Source organism: Macaca nemestrina, chromosome 14, assembly GCF_043159975.1.
Source record: "Macaca nemestrina isolate mMacNem1 chromosome 14, mMacNem.hap1, whole genome shotgun sequence".
In the NCBI taxonomy this organism is placed as follows: Eukaryota; Metazoa; Chordata; class Mammalia; order Primates; family Cercopithecidae; genus Macaca; species Macaca nemestrina.
This window is the reverse complement of record NC_092138.1, coordinates 67779201-67798597: the sequence shown is the minus strand read 5'-3', so window position 1 is coordinate 67798597 and position 19397 is coordinate 67779201. Positions and strand designations below refer to the sequence as shown.

General features: G+C 50.0%; 1 protein-coding gene across 2 annotated transcripts; it reads right to left on the bottom strand.

Moving 5' to 3' along the window:
- Positions 1–8783: 8783 nt before the first annotated feature.
- On the bottom strand, positions 8784–15068 carry LOC105477178 (aldehyde dehydrogenase 1 family member B1). 2 transcript variants are annotated; one of them, XM_011733562.3, is made up of 2 exons: positions 14910–15068; positions 8784–10497 (listed from the first exon to the last, which is right to left on the bottom strand). In XM_011733562.3, exon 2 carries the CDS (start codon positions 10485–10487, stop codon positions 8934–8936), a length of 1554 nt encoding a protein of 517 aa, XP_011731864.1. In that variant the 5' UTR covers positions 10488–10497; positions 14910–15068; the 3' UTR covers positions 8784–8933. The 2 variants fall into 2 exon arrangements, with proteins under 2 accessions (XP_011731864.1, XP_070934141.1); XM_071078040.1 differs by lacking the exon at positions 14910–15068 and adding an exon at positions 11674–11731.
- Between the last annotated feature and the right edge of the window lie 4329 nt (positions 15069–19397).

The window sequence follows — 19397 nt, the reverse complement described above, 5'->3', positions numbered from 1 at the left end:
CTTGCTGAGATATGTGCTCTGCCCCCTCCCACACACATTAGGTAGCAATTTCCAGGTGCCAGACGGGTACAAGACACTGAAAATCATGGATGGAATCATCTGGATTCCTCCCATATGAAAGTAGGTAGAATCAGGTCCCGAACTCAGACTCCAGTGGAGGCATGGGTGAGATGAGGTCACTATCCCTGGCAGCCTACTGTGTCTGCTTTGTGGTTAGAGCAGAGGGAGATCAAGGAAGACTTCCCAGAAGAGGAAGCAGGCATTTGAACTGGCGGGAGTGGGTGTGGGGGATTCCAGGCTAAGGAAACAGCATGCAAAAAGGAGCCAGGGTAGAGAAATGCAGTGTAGTTTGTGAACAGGGAGGAATGGCCAGTTGCTGCTGCTCAGAGCTGTGGTAGTGGGTGGCGGTCATTTTGGGCCACACCTGTAAATGCTGACAGAGGAGGTTGAACTTGTTGCTGTAAGCAGTGAACAGCCTGAATCTCTGTCTTCTGTTGTCCACTGGGCTTGAGGAAGACAATTCCACAGCCCATGTTCAATCCCAAATGTATCTGCTTTCCCCCTTAAATACAAATAAGGCTAGTTTTTAGTTAAGGTGGATTTGTTTTTCTTTCAGGTTTTATGGTGAAATTAATTCCAACATCTTTAAAAACACTGCCCCGCCCTCTCCTCCAGGGATGGATGGTGCAGGAGAAATGAGTAAGAACGGCAGATCCAGCGACACTAAAAGTCTCTGCTCATGAATTTCCTCCTTCCCAGTCTTTACCAGGGCTTCTTGAACATTAAATCAGACAATGATTATTCCGTGATATTTTAATTAATTAAGGGAAAGCCAAGTGCTCTGGTGTCTCAGTTTAATGAATTCAGAACGTGGAAGCCCGGCGCCCAGGGCTGAGTTGTACACCTACACTTGCCCACGCTCTGGCTCCCTGGGGCTGACCTCTCTCCTGGAACGTGAACTCCTTTAGAAGCCGGGGCTCCTTTTGAGTTCAGCCTCATTGCATCCAGCAGTGAGAAGTGTGTGGGTCCAAGGAGGCAGACTTGTCTGTGTTGGCTTTCACTGTGGCTGTCTCTTCCTCATGCCTGCATCTCCCCTCCATATTAGGGAACGGTTGATTCTTGAGGGAAGAGTAAAAATCCTGAGTACTAGGGAGTGGGAAAACAGTCTCCCCTCTTTCCTCCATGCATAAATCCACGCATCACACACATTTGCAGAGCTCATCCAGTGCACCAGGCATCGCCAGGTAGCGAAGGGTCTACAACTGCTCACAGACCTCGGAGTCTCAGCTCCGGCACAGAGGCTGCTTGTGGTGCCAGGGGGTGTGCCCCTGTCTCTCTGCGGTTGAAGGTGTAGGCAGCTCTTGCTTGGGTGGAAAGGGGACTAGCTTTAGAGTTGGAAGACCCAGAACCAAGGTCAAGCCCTGTCACAGACTGCAAGGCTGGGTCACTTCCATCAACTCTTACGGCCTCCATTTCCTCTTCAATCCGGGAAGGGGGGCATCCCTGCCCTGGCCTGTTGCTCTGAGAGCCCCATGTGTGAATGGCCACGCACTGTGTGTTCTGCACAGATCTTGGAGGGCTGTGTGCTGGAGGCAGAGGGCTGGGAGAGAAATCAAACATGCTCAGAGTATGTGAGGCACAGTCTAGCAGGACAGAAACATTAGATCCGTTTCAACCAACGAGAGCTGCCTCAGCATAAGACCAAATGAAGGGTGCCCAGAGACCTCTTCAGAGGCTAAGAGAGCATGTGCTGCCACAGCTGTTAGCACAAAAGGTTAGCTCAAAGGGTGAGATTGCTTAAATGAGAAGTTCAGAGGAACCGTCCTGGAGGGGGTGGCCCTTAAGTAGGGCTCCAAGGAAAAGGAACAGCATGAGCACGGCTGGATGGGAGGCAGCAAATGGCCCACGAGAGCATTAAACTCAAAAAGCGTCCTTGTCAGAAGCAGTCTCCTGTTGGCACATCTCCATGGACGTGCCACAGGCGGCAGAACCGGGGCGAGCTACCAGCAAAATCTAGGGTCTTCCACAGTGTTGAACTGTCCTGTCACAGACTATACTTCCTGCCTCCTCTTGCACCTAGGCTGGGTCATGTAGCTGGTGAAATGTGAGTAGAAGTGATGTGTTCCATGCAGAGCCCAGGGCTTTCAAAAAGTCACTGTGCCATTTCTGCACTATCTTCCCCATTTGCCAGCTGACACGGAGGTCTCTGAGGCCCCGGACAGCGTTTTCACCTGGATCCCTAGACCCCTTGGGGTTCTACGGGTAGATTCACAGATTCTGTGAACTCCTTGAGAGCGTGCAAACTGTGTGCATGTGCACGTGTACATCCTTTTCATGGTGAAAAGGTCTATTGCTTTGATTAGCTCTTCAAAGGAATACAAAACATAAAAGTGGTTAAGAACAGGCCAGGCGCAGTGATTCACGCCTGTAATCCCAGCACTCTGACAGGCCAAGGTGGGGGAATCACCTGAGGTCAGGAGTTCGAGACCAGCCTGGCCCACATAGTGAAATACAAAAATTAGTCAGGCATGGTGGTGGGCGACTGTAATCCCAGCTACTCGGGAGGCTGAGGCAGGGACAATTGCTTGAACCCAGGAGGCAGAGGTTGCAGTGAGTCAAGATCGCACCACTGTACTCCAACCTGGGCAACAGAGCAAGGCTCTGTCTCAAAAATAAAAAAGAAAAAAAAGGTTAGGAACCATTGTAGACGGTGGGACTACAAGATGAAAGGAACCTGTGTCCCTGAATCTCCACGTGGAAGGAAAATGCCAATTTGCCAGGTACCTGCATTAGATTGTTACATAAGCAAAATTAAATCGTCATTGTATTGAACCCTCAAATTTGGGGTTTATTCATTGTGGCAACCAACATTATGCTCATACACATGGGAAGAACCTTGGCTGGGACAAATTGCTCTGTCCACATTTCCAGCTAAGTGAGGTGGGATGCACCAGAGGCTCTCAAAGGGCCTCATACCAGGACTTCTTGTTTTCCCTTGAGGGTCTTCCTAACTCCAGGATTAATGTACAGATCACTGGGGCTTGGGAGGATTAAGTGACACTCTCAACCCAGGCTGATCTGGCTTCTGTGCCCAACTCCACCAACTGCTCTTACCAAGGTCTACAAGGAGTCCTGGTGGCTGCCGCCAGGGACACTGCTCAGTGCTCATCCTACTTGACCTCTTGGGAGCCTCAGGCTTTGCTGGAGTCTCCCTCCCCTGGAAAGTATCCGCCTTCCTTGACTTCTGCCTTCTCTCTCCTGGGTCTTCCTCCTGCTCCTCTTCATTGGCATTCTTAAGGTCAAGTGATTTTGCTCCCCTTACAATCTGTTCTCAACATAGCAGCCCCAGTGATTAGCCCCAAAACAAGTCATGGCATGTCGCTGCTGTGCTCAAAAACCTCTGGTGGCTCCTTCCTCAGAGTAAAGGCCCTCATCAGTCCATCCACACGGTGACCTCCAAACACTAGCCCTCTGCCCCCACTCAGGCTGTGACTTCTCTGTCCTACTTTCCCACCTGGCTTGCTCCATGCCAGTCACCTGGCCTTCTCCTGTGTTCCAGGAGCCTCCAGGCATGCTCCTGTCTCTTTCAGTTCCTTTGTCATCTCTTCGGTGAGACGACCTCTGAGCACCTTACTGAAAATTACAATGTCTACTCCATCCCACCCACTTCCCGATTCCCTTCCCAGCACTATTATTCTCCATAATACTCTTCACCTCCTGACAGACTAACGATTTCACCTATTTTTCATATGGTCTGTCTCTTCTATCAGAAAGGATGTTCAGGATTTTTTTTTTTTTTTTTTTTTTTTTTTTAGTTTCCTGCTGTATCCTCTGCCCCTAGAATAGTTCCTAGCACATAGTCGACATTCCATAAAATGTGTTAAACAAAGGAATAAATAAGTAAGAGTCCCACTGTGTCCCTAAACGTGTAACCTCCAGGGTGGTTGCAGTGGCTGGCACCACCCCCCACGTGGTGACTGCAGCCAGAAACATGAGGTTACCCAACTTTCTCTCCTCTCTTGTGCCAAGTTGTCCATCCATCATCATGCTCTGAAGCCCGCCTTCTGGTTGTCCAGGCTCTGCCCCCACCCCACACCCTGGTGCGCCAGCATAACTTTGGGCACAAGCAACAATGTCCTGAGAGGTGCCGACTCCAGGTCAACTCCCTCAATCTATCCTCCACATTGATACAGAGCCAGCTTCAAAAATCTAATGTGATCTTATCACTTTCCTTTAAAAGCCCTCGGGGGCAGCCAGACATGGTGGCTCACACCTGTAATCTCAGCACTTTGGGTGGCTGAGGCAGGAGGATTGCTTGAGGCCAGGAGTTCAAGACTAGCCTGGGCTACATAGCAAGATGTCCCCTATCTCTACAAAATGTTAAAAAAAATTAACCCAGCATGGTGGCACACACCTGTAGTCCCAGTTATTTGGGAGGCTCAGGTGGGAGGATGGCTTGAGCCCAGGAGTTTGAAGCTGTAGTGAGCTATGATCAAGCAACTGCGCTCCAGCCTTTGTGGCAGAGGGAGACCCTGTTTAAAAAAACAAAAGCAAAACCAAAAAGCACGCTCCCATTGCTAGACCAAGTGTGAGCTTCTGGAAGGACACACAAGCCCCTTCACAGTCCAGCCCCTGCCTGCCTCCGCCCCCATGATTTTCCTCCTTGCCTCTTTCCTCCTCGTGGGAAAACTTGCCCTTCCTCCAACCCTCCACATTTCTCAGACTCCAGCAGCATCCTTCCCTTATCCCTCTGGTCCCCTACTAGTCATTTAGCAGGACCCCATGCCCACTCCCACCGGGCCTGTGAGCTGAGCTGGGAGCCCTGCAAAGCAGTGGTGTGCGGCAGAGTCAGAGGACCTGAGCTTAAGCCTGGCTCCACTCACTGCTGAACACCTCCCGGGCTCGATGTCTATCAAGTGCAGAAGAATACTATTGAGTGCCCTGATGGCAGTTATAAAGTGAAACCCCGTCTCTACTAAAATACAAAAATTAGCCGAGTGTGGTGGTGGTGTGTGCTTGTAATCCCAGCTACTCAGGACGCATCCAGGAGGCAGAGGTTGCAGTGAGCCAAGATTGCGCCACTGCACTCCAGCCTGGTAGACAGAGCGAGACTCCATCTCAAAATTAAAAAAAAAAAAAAAAAAGAAGCATGAAGGGAGGTGGCTCACCGTGTGTGCTTGATACAGATGCTTGCTTTCCACTCATGATCTCATGGCCTCTGTACTTCTCACTGCACTTTCCACCTGGCTCTGTAATTGTCTCCCCTGCCCAGCTGTGAGCTCCTGCAGGGAAGGGACTGTCTTCTCAATTCTCTTTCCCCCAACAATAGCTGGACCATCGCCCCCGACCCCTTTGTTTTTTCTTAAACCAAAGAGCTACTTGTGTGAATTAATGAACCAGGTGACCACCAGAGGTCAGCCTCACACCCAGAATGCAGCCAACCCAAATGAAAGTTCCTAAATGGCCCCGGGTCTGAAGACAACCCGTGGGACTGAGCAGCAGCTCTGATGCATCCACTGTGCTAGTGGCTGGCTGGGTGTGTAGGGCTTGCTGGGCTTTGCTGTGGGTTCTCCAGGCTTGGAGGGTTGGTTCCATGTGCTTGCCAGTATGCCCTGCTCTCTGGTCCCTTGTGCATGCTCACGGGAAACTGATTCCAGAAGAGTTACTTATTAAACCTCTCCACTTCCATTTCCTCATCTGAAAAATAAGTGGAGAGGTAACTCCACTATTCCACTACCTGCTTTATAGGATGGTTGTGAGGCTTCCATAGCATGGCAAGGTGCCTGGCATAGTGTTCACAGAGTAAGATCTTGGTGAGAGTTTGCTGAGTGGATGGAAGCCCCAGAATTGCAACATCTCCCTCCAAGTGTGGGTCTGGTGGGCAGTGTCTGGCCTGAATGAGGACACGCAGTTAAACCTCCCTGCTCACAAGTCTGTGCATTCAGCACAATGGTAAAATGAGTGGAGGGGACTGCGCTTGGTGGCTCATGCCTGTAATCCCAGCACTTTGGGAGATCAAGGTGGGCAGATCATTTGAACCCAGGACTTCAAGACCAGCTTGGGCTATGAGACAAAACCCTGTCTCTTCAAAAAACACACAAATCGGCCAGGCTTCATGACGCAGGCCTGTAGGCCCAGCTACTCAGGAGGCTAGGTGCGAGGATTGCTTGAACCCAAGAGGTGGCGGCTGCAGTGCGCCATGATCGTGCCACTGTACTCCAGCCTGGACGACAGAATGAGACCCTATCTCAATCAGTCAATCAATCAATCATTTTTAAAAGAATTTAAAAATGGGTGGAGGAGCCATAATGGCTGAGCTTATTAACAATCTGACCTATGGCTCCTCACTCTCAGAATTTCAGGGCTCAAAACAAGAGACCTTGAAGACTGTCTTTTCCAATCCCACTCCATACTGGAACACTGTCTACAGAGCTCCTCCTTGGTTAAGGAGTACTGAAACTTAAATAAGGAATGGATTTGTTAAAATATTGTGATGTTGCACGTTAATCATTAGAGACACCCACCCACCCACTTCCATGTCCCAGTGTGTTTATGAGAAATTTTCACTGCTGTGCAACAGAGGTGTCAACAGCCTCCAAGAGAAATCTGTAGAAGGTGCACTATGGGGGAATGTCAGGGTCACCTCAGCTGTAGACAAATGGTGTAGAAAGGAGGTCCTAGGAAGGGAGGTGAGGGAACCAGACAAACCCTGAACCCTCAAGCAGCAGTTTCCAGCCAAACCCAAATTATGGTAATAAACAAAATCTTCATGTTGCCTAGGTAAGACAATAGGATGTTTAAGAGTTGACTGGAGCCAGGCATGGTGGCTCACGCCTGTAATCCCAACACTTTGGGAGCCTGTGGCAGGAGGGTTGCTTGAGACCAGGAGTTTGAGACCAGCCTGGGAAATATGGTGAAACCCCATCTCTACGAAAAATACAAAAAAAAAAAAAAAAAAAATCAGCCAGGCATGGTGGTCCCTGTAGTCCCAGCTACTTGGGAGACACAGATGGGAGGACTGCTTAAGGCCGGGAGGCAGAGATGACTGGGGTGTGCATTTACAGGAATGGGGGGGATCTGAATGTAAGGTGACTTGTAAGCAGCATGGTCTAGAAAGGTGGACCAAAAGAGGGAGACTCGGCATTCTGCTTCTATGTTGTGGCCTGGCTGGTTGGATTTGCCTTCACTCCCATCAGTTGGGGAATGAACATAGCAAGACTAACAATAAGCATTATGAACTCTGAGGTTTGAAACTCTGGAAAGCCCCAGCATGTCGAGGTGGCCCCCATGCTGGGCTTGGCTGGAAGGGTGGTGTGGTTTGGAAGGGGTGGGGGGCTGTGGAAACAAGTCCAACAAGATGGGCCCACTCTGAGCAGGAACCAGAGTTTTTCTCTACGGGTCTTACAGTTGCACTTTGTCCCCATCCAAGAGAAAACAAAAACAGAAACATTGGGGAGGGGACTTTCACACCTGACTGGGGGTTGACTAGACCACCTGGGTCCCTTCAATCCCCCACACTCTATAAAATGTTCAGCAGCAGGACAATATGGAGACAAAATGGATTTGTTCACAGAATGTATACTTTTTTTTTTTTTTTTATTAAATGAAGTTAATTCACAGCTGGGTGTTGTGGCTCACACCTGTAATCCCAGCACTTTGGGAGGCTGAGGTGGGTGGATCACCTGAGGTCAGGAGTTCGAGATCAGCCTGCTCAAAATGCCGAAACCTCATCTCTACTAAAAATACAAAAATTAGCCAGGTGTGATGGCGTGCACCTATAATCCCAGCTACTCAGGAGGCTGAGACAGGAGAATCGCTTGAACCTGGGAGGCGGAGGTTGCAGTGAGACGAGATCACACCACTGCACTCCAGCCTGGGTGACAGAGTGAGACTCCGTGTCCAAAAAAAAAAAAAAAAAAGAAAAGAAAAGAAAAAAAGAAATTAATTCATACACCATAATTAAACAATTCCATAGTTTTATAGTATTTTTACCAAATCGTGCAACCATTACTATTGTTCAATTCCAGAACATTTTCAAAACCTCCCAAAAATAAATCCTATGCTCACTAGCAGTTACTCCTCTATCCCCTGGCAACCACTAATCTATGTTCCATATCTATGGATTTGCCTAGTTGTATATTTCATATAAATGGAATACAGTCTGTAGCCTTGTACACCTCTCTGGTTTGTTTCACTGAGAAGGATGTTTTCAGGGTTCACTGATGTCACAGGGTGTGTCAGTGCTTCATTCCTTTTTATGGCTGAGTAGTCCAAGGAATATTCTATGCAAACATTTTATTAATCCACTCATCAGATAATGGACACTTGGGGTGTTTGGGTTTACTTTACAATTGTAATTATGTAAGCATATTCTTTGTCTACTCCTTCCCACAAATTAAGGAAAATCAGTAGCAAAATGAAGGGCAAGCAACTAAAACAGCCAGCAACTGGCACACAGACAAGGAAAAGCACCTTTGGTTTTTAGGTTAAGCCAATGAAGAGTGGGGCCGAGATTTGGTATCCACCTATTTCAAAAGCCCTAACGCTTTCCAAGCCTATGTCTGAGTTGAGTCAATCCACTAAACCATCAAGTCAACCCATGGGAAAGTCCCTGGATCAGCAGGAAGAGCTACAAATTACAGATCATTGGTTTTTAATCTGTCTTCCAGAGACTCCTAAGAGTTCATGCAAGCAACTCATGGGCCCCCAAGGGGGCTGTGGCTGGAAGTTGGATAGGTAGAACTCTGAGCCTGCTCCCAATCCCTGCTTTAAATAGAACAGCCTTGACTGAATTGCTTTATTTGTGGGGTTTCTTCTAAGAGTTAATTTGGAACAAATAAAGGGTATTCTTGGCTTTAAAACAGTTTGGCAAGCATTGGTCAAGGTGGTTGTGGAATTGCTGGACTGGGACTGGGCCTCCCTGACAGCTGCTCTTACGAGTTCTTCTGAGGAACTTTGATGGTGACCGTCTTCACCTCTGTGTAGGCCTTAAGCCCATCCTCACCCAGCTCCCTCCCGTTTCCAGATTCCTTAAACCCTCCAAATGGCGTGTGGCAGGTGACGATGTTGTAGGTGTTTACCCACACAGTCCCGGCCTGGAGTGCCTGGGTGAAGTACATGGCCTTGTCCAGGTCCCGGGTGAACACAGCCGCAGCCAGGCCATACCTAATGTTGTTGGCCCTCTCAATCACCTCCTCAATCTTCTTGAACTTGAACAGGGGCTGCACAGGCCCAAAGATCTCCTCTTTGGCGATCCTCATGTCATCCTGCACACCACCAAAGACAGTAGGCTTGATGAAGAAACCACGCTCCCCAAAACGCTCTCCACCACAGAGCAGTTTTGCACCCTCCTTCTGGCCAAGTTGGATGTAGCCTAGGACTCGTTCAAACTGCTCCTTGTCCACCTGAGGCCCCTGCTGGGTGTCCAGCTCAAAGGGGTTCCCCACTTTCCTCTGCTTTGCTTTCTCCACGGTTCTCTCGAGAAACTCATTGTAGATGGATTCTTCCACAAAGGTCCGGGAGCCAGCACAGCAGCACTGGCCCATGTTGAAGAACAGGGCTTCGTGGCACTGCTCTACGGCGTGCTCCATGTCAGCATCGGCCAGCACGATGCTGGGGCTCTTGCCGCCCAGCTCCAGGGTGACTCTCTTGAGGTTGGAATCGCCAGCTGCTTTCTGGATCAGATGGCCTACCTCGGTGGAACCGGTGAAGGCAACTTTGTCAACATCCATGTGCTGCGCGATGGCCGCACCTGCTGTTGGGCCATAGCCCGTGATGATGTTCACCACCCCAGGGGGAAAGCCCGCCTCCTTGATGAGGGAGGCCACGTACAGGGCAGAGAGGGGTGTCTGCTCTGCCACCTTCATAACCACAGTGTTGCCTGTGGCAAGCGCCGGGGCGAGTTTCCAACCCTGCATTACCAAGGGAAAGTTCCACGGGATGATCTGGCCACAGACACCAACGGGCTCATGCCGGGTGAAGCAGAAATGCTCGCCATCCATGGGGATCGTCTTGCCATGCCACTTGTCAGCCCAGCCGGCAAAGTACCGATACACCTTGATGACCTCATCCAAGTCCAAGGCGTAAGACTCTTGAAAAGGCTTCCCATTGTCCAAAGTCTCCAGTGAGGCCAAGTAGACTCGATCCCGCTCCACTAGGTCTGCCAGGCGGTTCAGCAGCCGGCCCCGCTCAGAGGCATCCATCCGGCGCCATGGGGACCCCAAGCGGAAGGCCTCCCGGGCTGCTTTCACGGCCAGATCCACATCAGCCCGGTCACCTTCAGCCACGTGCCCGATGACCTCCCCGGTGGTAGGGTTGACGGTCGGGAAAGTCTTCTTGCTGACTGCATCTTGCCATTCGTTGTTGATGAACAGCTGGTTGTAGGAGATGCCTGGGTTCAGAATGGGGCTTGGGAGGGCTGCTGCCGAGGAGTACCGGGCAGTCTTGCCCTGCAGGCAAAGCAGCCGGGGTGCCAGGAAGCGCAGCATGCTGACCACTCTGGAGAGGGACAAAAGAAACCAGGGTGAAAAGGTGGGATAAGGCAGGTGGTGGCACCCAAGGGCCCACCAGCTCAGACATTCCAAGATTCCAGCATTAAGGATTGTCACCACTAGAAACATAGACTGTAAGAGCTGTGAGGGCCCTGATGAACTCTCTGGGCCAACTCTATCACGTCCTGCCTATCCTCAGCTCACTCCCACACCTCTGCCAGGTCTCAAAAGCCACTGTCTCAGCAAGACCTTCCCTGACCACCCTTTATAAAATTGCAACTCTTCCCACCCCAACGCTCTCTATCCCCCCTACCCTGCTTTACTGCTTCTCTATCTCACATCCCAAATACTATCTTTACAGGCTTCTATGTTTGTCTGTCTCCCCTCAATAAAATGCAAGCTCCATGAGCACAGGAAATTATTTTTCTGTTTCATTCATCGCTATGTCCCCGAGCCTAGAGATATGCCTGCTACAGAGCAGTGGCTCAGCACATAGTACTGAATGATACACTGAGGAAACACTGAAATTGCCACAAAGGCTGTCTAAGAATTGACTAAGATTTGAGTAGAAATCAAAGAGACTTGGAGACAGTTGTTCTCTGAGAGGGACCTGCTTCACTTCACCTCTGTGCCTCAGTTCCCCCACATGTGAAATGCCTCATGGGGTTATGTTGAATGATGTCTTGCATATAAAAACCCTGGCAAGTTCCACTCAGGACATCAGGACTGGCCATGCCTCAGAAATTGACCTAGCCCAGCACCCCGCAACCACAGGTCTCAGCGTAGCCTTTTCAGCTTTCCCAGAAGTGCAGCAAGTCAGGAGGCAGCTAAGAAGAAAAGCTACAACTCTGAGAAGTGTAGACTTCGTTAAAACAACTACTGTTATAAAACTTAAAACAGCGGATAATACATATTAAATGAAAATTAAACGGAGTGTAACGTTCCCAGATTAGTTGAAGCAGTTATTTTTCAGTCAGAATTTGAATCTCTCTGCCTTTGATGTCTCATGAATCTTGCACCGCTCAGCAGTAAAATGGAATTGCACCTGCCTGTCCCTTCACCCCCAGCCTCTCACCCTCCACCCCTGGGGCAGGCAGAGGAACAAAAAACTCAATCAGGAAAGCAAGGCTCCATGTAGGTCCCCAGCCCCATAAAAATCAACGTGATAGGCATGGTGGCTTACACTGGTAACGCTTTGGGAGGCCGAAGTGGGAGGATTGCTTGAGGCCAGGAGTTTGAGACCAGCCTGAGCACACAGCAAGAACTCTGTCTCTACAAAAAAATAAAAATAAATTTGCCGAGCATAGTGGTGCATGCCTGTAGTTCTAGCTGCTTGGGAGGCTGAGGTAGGGGGAAACACTTGAGCCCAGGAGGTTGAGTCTGCAGTGAGCCATGATTGTGCCACTGCACTCCAGCCTGGATAACAGAGCAAGACTGTATCTAAAAATAATAATCATCATCATCAATGCTGACCAAGGAAGTTTCCCTTCCCCTTGGGGGTGTTACAAATAAAGCTCAAAATCCTAAGGAAATTGAACACTCGAACAAAGGATTCTTAGCAAAGCAATTTTACTTCTGCACAGACGGGTGCCTCCTTGGCCAGTTGCCATGAGAGCACACCTGAACAAAGGGGTACAAGAGCCTTTATTCCTGATGCAAGTCCTGCCCCTGTACCCTTTCCCCATTGGCTGGGGTCGGGTCGTACAATCTAAACTAATCCCGGTTGGCTAAACATTTGATTTTTTTAGATAGAGTGGGCATGTAAAAGAAAGTGGAGAGAAAGGGAAAGGGGTGTCTGTCATGAGCTAGAAAGTTAGTCCTCTTTCCAAATAAGCAAAGGAATGTGAGCTGGTACTGATAATGCTTGGTACTGTGGCGTGCCTGGGCATCTAACAAAGGCAAAAAGGAAAAAAATGAAAAAAAAAAAAAAAGGGTGAGGAGCTACTATGAATTAAAAAATAAAAGATTGATAAGATTATTTGAAGAGAAACCTCATCATATCCCACAGGGGGAAGCTGAGTCAGTAGATCTGCCAGGGGTGCCCCAGGGTTCCATTTAGCTCACGACTTTGCCATATGCTGGGACAGAGCGCCCTTGCCAACAACAGGCCTGGCTCTGAGGGTGAGGAGACCAAAAGGAGGTAGGGGAAAGGGGAGTCACCAATCCATGGGGTAAGGATTGGAGGGGTGAAGCAGTCAGGAGAGGTGGTCATACGCCAAGGCTGGCAAACCTTTGCAGTCACACAAAGGCTGTTCCAACTCTTGGGGCCTATATGGGGTCCCTGCCGGGGCCTCCACTTGCAGATAGGAAGATCACAGCTCAGAGAGCATCATGCTTTACAGTTTGCAGGCCGTCTTCTCAAGGGAAATTTGCCAAGCCTCTCTCAGCCCCTAACTGATCAGGGTCGATGATGACCCCCATTTTGCAAGAAGGCTGGGCACCAGCGAGGTTCAGGGACTCACCGAGGACGCACAGCAAGAAAGTATAGGAGCCTCACTCCAGATTTCCACAGGCCTAACTTTGCACATCCTCCAGAATATGGGCAATTTTTTACAGTTCATTCACTGCGGGAAGGACCGGACCTTCTCTATCCGCGAGGACTGCGGCAGCGCCCATCTCCCCCCTTCTGTGGGGGAAAGGGCGCAGCCTCTGGGTTTGTCCAAGCCTCGGGGCTATGGTCAGGAGCCCTCTGTTGGAGTGGGCCGAGTGGGCAGGAGTGTTGAAGTTGAGCTAACGTGGGAAGGTCTGGGGGCGTCTGTGTCCTCGGGGCCCCTGTACCGTCACCCAGAGGCAGGGGCTGGGATTAGGGGGTGTGGAGAGAGTCCTACCATGCAACTGTGTCCGGAATTGGTGGGTTCTTGGTCTCACTGACTTCAAGAATGAAGCCGCGGACCCTCGCGGTGTGAGTGTTACAGTTCTTAAAGATGGTGTGTCTGGAGTCTGCTCCTTCAGACTTTCAGATGTGTCTGGATCGTCTTCCTTCTGGTGGGTGGTCTCGCTGTCAGGAGTAAAGCTGCAGACTGTCGTGGTGAATGTTACAGCTTTTAAAGGCAGCGCGTCTGGAGTTGTTCATTCTTCCTGGTGGGTTCATGGTCTCGCTAGCTTCAGAAGTGAAACTGCAGACCTTTGTGGTGAGTGTTACACCTCATAAAGGCAGCGTGGACCCAAAGACTGAACAGCACCAAGTTTTGTTGCAAAAAGCGAAAGAAAAACGCTTAAACAGAGCGCAAATAAACCTGAGGGTGTTGCTACTCGCTGGCTCTGGCAGCCTGCTTTTATTGCCTTATCTGGCCCCACCCACATCATGCTGATTGGCCCATTTTACAGAGAGCTGATTGGTCCGTTTTGACAGTGCTGATTGGTGCGTTTACAATCCTTGAGCTAGACACAGAGTCACAAAGTGCTAGTTAGCTAGATACAGAGTTAGCTAGATACAGAGTACCAACTGGTGTATTTACAAACCTTGAGCTAGACACAAAGTGCTGACTGGTGCGTTTACAATCCTTGAGCTAGATACAGAGTCACAGAGTGCTAGTCCTCCCAAGTCTCCATTACGTTAGCTAGATACAGAGTACCAATTGGTGTATTCACAAGCCCTGAGCTAGACACAGAATGCTGATTGGTGCACATACGATCCTCCAGCTAGATATAAAAGTTCTCCAAGTCCCCATCCAATTCAGGAGCCCAGTTGGCTTCACCCAGTGGATCAGGCTGCACCCGGGCTGCAGGCGGAGCTACCCGCCAGTCCCGAGCCGCGCCTGCACTCCTGAGCCCTTGGGCTGTCGATGGGACCCCGCGCCACCGAGCAGGGGGCGGCGCCCGTCGGGGAGGCTCAGGCCGCGCGGGAGCCCACCGTAGGAGAGGGGCTTGGACATGGCGGGTTGCAGGTCCAGAGTCCCGCCCCGCCGGGAGGCAGCTAAGGCCCAGCGAGAATTTGAGTGCGGCGTCGGCCGGCCAGCACTGCTGGGGGACCCGGTGCAACCTCCGCAGCTGCTGGCCCGGGTGCTAAGCCCCTCACTGCCCTGGACCGGCGATGCCAGCCGGCCGCTCCGTGTGCTGGGCCCGCCGAGCCCGCGCCCGCGCCCGCGCCAGCCGGAAAGCAGGGGTTCCCGCCCGCGCTTCTCACTCCACACCTCCCGGCAAGCAGACGAAGGAGGCTCCGGCCTCAGCCAGCCCAGAGAAGGGCTCCCACGGTGCCGTGGCCGGCTGAAGGGCTCCCCAAGCGCCGCCAAAGTGGACGCCGAGGCCGGAGGCCGAGGAGGCGCAGAGAGTGAGGGCTCCTAGCACATTGTAACCTCTCACAACGGCGGAAAGGCCAGCCCCCAGATGGGGACGCCGGGGCTCAGAGAGGAAAGCCCCCACGCGGCGCCGGGAGCTGCGGCTTCCCGGGGGAGCCGAGGGAAGACCCGCGTTAGTTACCTGCAGCAGGCTTGGGCTCAGGTTCAGGATCAAGCTCGGCTTCAGGCCCCGGGCCCTCCCAGCTCTGTCCAGCGGGCCGCCTAGGGCTGGCCGCAGGTCCCGCCTCCGCGCAGCCTGGGACCCAGAGGCCAGTGAGGCTCCGCCTGCGCCTGGGGCGCTGCCTACGTCCTGCCACCGGCCAAGGCCGCTCCTCCCTCGCCCAGCCCGGTCTTTTTCTCGGTCCCCGCCCCTCTACCCCCGGCAGGCCGCACCGCTTCAGTTCTCCCTCCCTCGCGTCTCCGCATGCCCAGTGTCCACGTTGCTCAGATCTAGGGTCCTAAGGCACTGGTTTGGGAGCAGAAACAGAGATACGCAGAGAGGGACAGGGGCTTCCCCAGGTCACACAGCAAAGTTTTCGGAGACCGAACCCCAACTACACTTTGCCTTTCTCCCCGCTGCAAGACGCTGCTTGACTGCCATCCTTTAGACTCCCCTTAACCTCCTCTCTGCCTCGCCTGTCCCTCATTTTTTTTGTCCGGGATTCACTAATTTCTGTCCTCCACTTTCACTGCCCCTTTCTTCAGTTCCTTTAAGAAGATTTTATATTTGGGCATTTTTCAAAGTACATTTTTGTTCTAAGGACAAAAAGAATGGATGCACAGTGTAGAAAGCTTGGAAAACACAGGAAAGGATGAAAAAAGAAGAAAAAGATCACCTGTAATCTCTTCACCCACGGTCACCATTATTACGGTTGGGTGTTCGTCCTGCTGGTATTGTTTCCTCTGCATCTTTCAAGAATTATTTTAATAAAAATAAAATCATGTAGCAACCTCTGTGGTGCTGCTGTAAAAAAATTTAAACACTTAGAGCTGTATTTTGAAGTTCTCTCCTAGCACTAATTACAGATGACATTATCCTCTCCAAGGTGGCATAGAATTCTGTTGTAGGGGTAAACTGTTGGATATTTAATTGTCTCCATTTTGTTGCTATAAAGGTTGCCAAGATGGAGCACTGAACACGCATATCACTCACTCCACCCTCACTGCACCTTCCTTCTGGCTAGGGTGGTCCAAAAGCTAACTGCCACGTTTCCCAGCCTCATTTGCAGTTAGAGTTCTGGATGTGGACTAGATGCTGTTAATCAGTAGTACTCTGCGGGATGTGGAAGGCGGGCACGCGTTGGAGGGTATTGTCCTGCCCCTGTAGGGCGGCACTAGCAGGATAGCAGAAATAGGAGATGTTCTGCGGCAGCATTCCTTGTCCCTTCTCCAGCTTCCTGGCTGTGGACTGGCCGCTGTGGCTGTAGTCGCTCCTTGACCTGGCTTCCTGCTCTTTGAATGGAGGCTGCAGGAGATTGTCTGAAGTGGCCTCAGACAGTCACGAGGCTGGTGGGCCATGTCCATATTGTCCTGAGAGTCAGTCCGGGTCTGGCTAAGGCTTGCTTCTGCCTCCCACACTTGCAGCAGCTCTGTGAGCACCCAATTCCCTTTATTAAATCCCTGCCTCTCCATCTATCTAGGGTGTTCACATGCAACTGCTTGCACCTAATTCACTTAGTTCTTTCCTTAAGCTACATCTCTATGGAATCTTTTGCTTCCATATCATCCTTAGGATGTTCATAGCCCTTGCTGCAAAAGTTAGCCCTCCGTGAAGGCACTATGATTGACATATTATCAGCTTGATGCCCATGCTTTCCTCGGGTTTCTCCAGCAACCGCATCAGCCCCTTGCCAAGGCCCTCCTGCCTTCCCCACAGCACGTGAACAGCCTAGTTCCCCTTGGGCACTTGGCATAGCACTCCAGGATTGATTGACTTAATGATTAACTGACCAATCCTTAAGAGGCCTCATTGATAGAGGGAGTGAGTTTACGGCAAAGTGAATATCAGTCCTCATGTCAGAGTGCATTGGAAACTGTGGCAGATCTGAGAGGCCAGTTGCAGACAGGAAGTGTCCCCCATGGGGCAAGGTTGGAGGCTGTGCCCTTTGAGGAGCAGCTGAAGGATCTGGGATGTTCACCCTTTAGAACTTGAAAGACAAGGCTGTGCTCTCCGATTCTCTGAAGGGCAAAACCAGACAGGATCTGTGAGGTCCTAGAAGGCAGAGCCAGACCAGTGAAGAATACAGAGGAATAACTCCCAGACAAAGCAGAGCTGGCTAAGACTGGGAGGCCTCCCTTGAAAGGCAGTGGGCCTCTCATCACTGGAGGAGTACAGGGAAGGACAGATAACCATTTGGCAAAATCCTAGTTCAGGTAAGAGCTAGACAAGGGGCTCCCAAACTTAGTTGTACATCAGAATTGAGTGAGGAACTTAGTTTTGTAGGTGTTTTGAGTAGGAAGAGATTAATATTAACACAAGTGGTGGGAGGCTGGGAAGTGAAGGGCACTAAGCCACTGTCAAGAAATCTGGAAATGCTAAGATTATAGGGAGGTTACTACCAGTGTTCTCTGCAGCCCATAGCCCTGAACTGAGTCCTCCTTAGGGGGGCCTTCAAAGCCCTGAGTAGAAACCCACCTCTGCAGATGCCCACACACCAGCTGCATGCTCTGCTTCCAGGCCAGTGTTATTTGTGTGATTGTGCAAGAGCTTGGCTTCTAGTCTGCACTTGGATACTAATCCCCTAATCCCTTTCCAAAGGGACCTTGGGCAAATCCCTTTTCCTTTTTGGGTCTCAGTTTCTTCAACTATAAGAATGAGGTGAAGGGGAAGGAAGACAGAGAGGGAAGAGAACTGAGTTTGAGGCAAATACTCAGGGGTTGGTTTTGTTCAACAACATTCAGACTTGCTCATGTTCACAGAGAGTAAGCTTCACTTAGGGGATCACTTAGGAAAAAAGAAAAAGGTATATATTGGTTTGATTTTTAAATGCATCTTTATTTTTAAATTTCCATTTCCTGCAAATGTCTCAGTGTCTTGACCTAGTCTTCCCTCTTCTGTTCAAATACAGTAAATGATTATGCTCAGTGTAGAAGAAACAGTGCAGCTTGCATGTCCTTTTGTTTGGAATCTAGCTGATCTGTTCGTCATTCTCAGAGCTCAATTTTTCTTCAGTAACTTCCTAGACATATAAGGCTCTGCAATGCTGAAGGATAGAAATTGCTTCTCTTCTCCTATCAGCCCAGTGTAAACACATCCCTGGATGACACTGTTGTTGTTGTTGTTTTGTTTTGAGATGGAGTCTTGCTCTGTCACCCAGGCTGGAGTAAAACGGCACCATCTCGGCTCACTGCAGCCTCCGCCTCCCCAATTCAACTGAGTCTCCTGCCTCAGACTCCTGAGTAGCTGGGACTACAGGCACATGCCACCATGCCCAGCTAATTTTTGTATTTTTAGTAGAGACAGGGTTTCACCATGTTGACCAGGCTGGTCTCAAACTCCTGACCTCAAGTGATTCACCCCCTTAGCCTCCCAAAGTGCAGGGATTACAGGCATGAGCTACTGCGCCTGGCCAAGTTTCTCATATGCTTCTGATATATAACCATATTTGGGAAGCACTGGCCTAAGTGGTTTCTGAGGAGTCTATGACTCTGTCATGGTTATTTCCAGAAAGTGACTTTCACCTGCAAATGTGTTGCATCTGCAGAGGTGGGTTTCTACCCAAGGCTTTGAAGGCCCCCCTAAGGAGGACTCAGTTCAGGGCTATGGGCTGCAGAGAACACTGGTAGTAGCCTCCCTATAATCTTAGCATTTCCAGATTTCTTGACAGTGGCTTAGTGCCCTTCACTTCCCAGCCTCCCACCACTTGTGTTAATATTAATCTCTTCCTACTCAAAACACCTACAAAACTAAGTTCCTCACTCAATTCTCAATTCTGAGAGATTCTATCCAGCATGCCCACCCTTGACACTTTCTAAGCTGTGACTGGCATCAGAACTCACCAAAGTGGTCCTGTTGCAAGGTATTTACCCCCTCAAAAAAACAAAAAAAAGAACCTTCCACAGTGCTTGACATTTATAGTTTGGAGAGAAGAACGAATTGCAGTAGTTAAAGGTAAAATGCACAAATTATTTTTGCAGAGGGTTGACTATTTTCTAGGAATGTAATGAATTCAGCTTTTTAATTAGCAAAATAGATCCAGGCCCTTTGTAAGGATATTAGACGTGGAGCCTGTGTGGAGTGAAGGGGAAAGGGTGAGATAACACAAGCCACAGTCAGGTCAGTGTCGTCCAGGGATGTGTTTACACTGGGCTGGTGGGAGAAGAGAAGCGATTTCTATCCTTCAGCATTGCAGAGCCTTATATGTCTAGGAAGTTACTGAAGAAGAATTGAGCTCTGAGAATGACGAACAGATCAGCTAGATTCCAAACAAAAGGACATGCAAGCTGCACTGTTTCTTCTACACTGAGCATAATCATTTACTGTATTTGAACAGAAGAGGGAAGACTAGGTCAAGACACTGAGACATTTGCAGGAAATGGAAATTTAAAAATAAAGATGCATTTAAAAATCAAACCAATATATACCTTTTTCTTTTTTCCTAAGTGATCCCCTAAGTGAAGCTTACTCTCT

Coding starts and splice junctions, on each gene's coding strand:
- LOC105477178 (XM_011733562.3), bottom strand. CDS start 10,487: ATGCTGCGCTTCCTGGCACCCCGGCTGCTTTGCCTGCAGGGCAAGACT.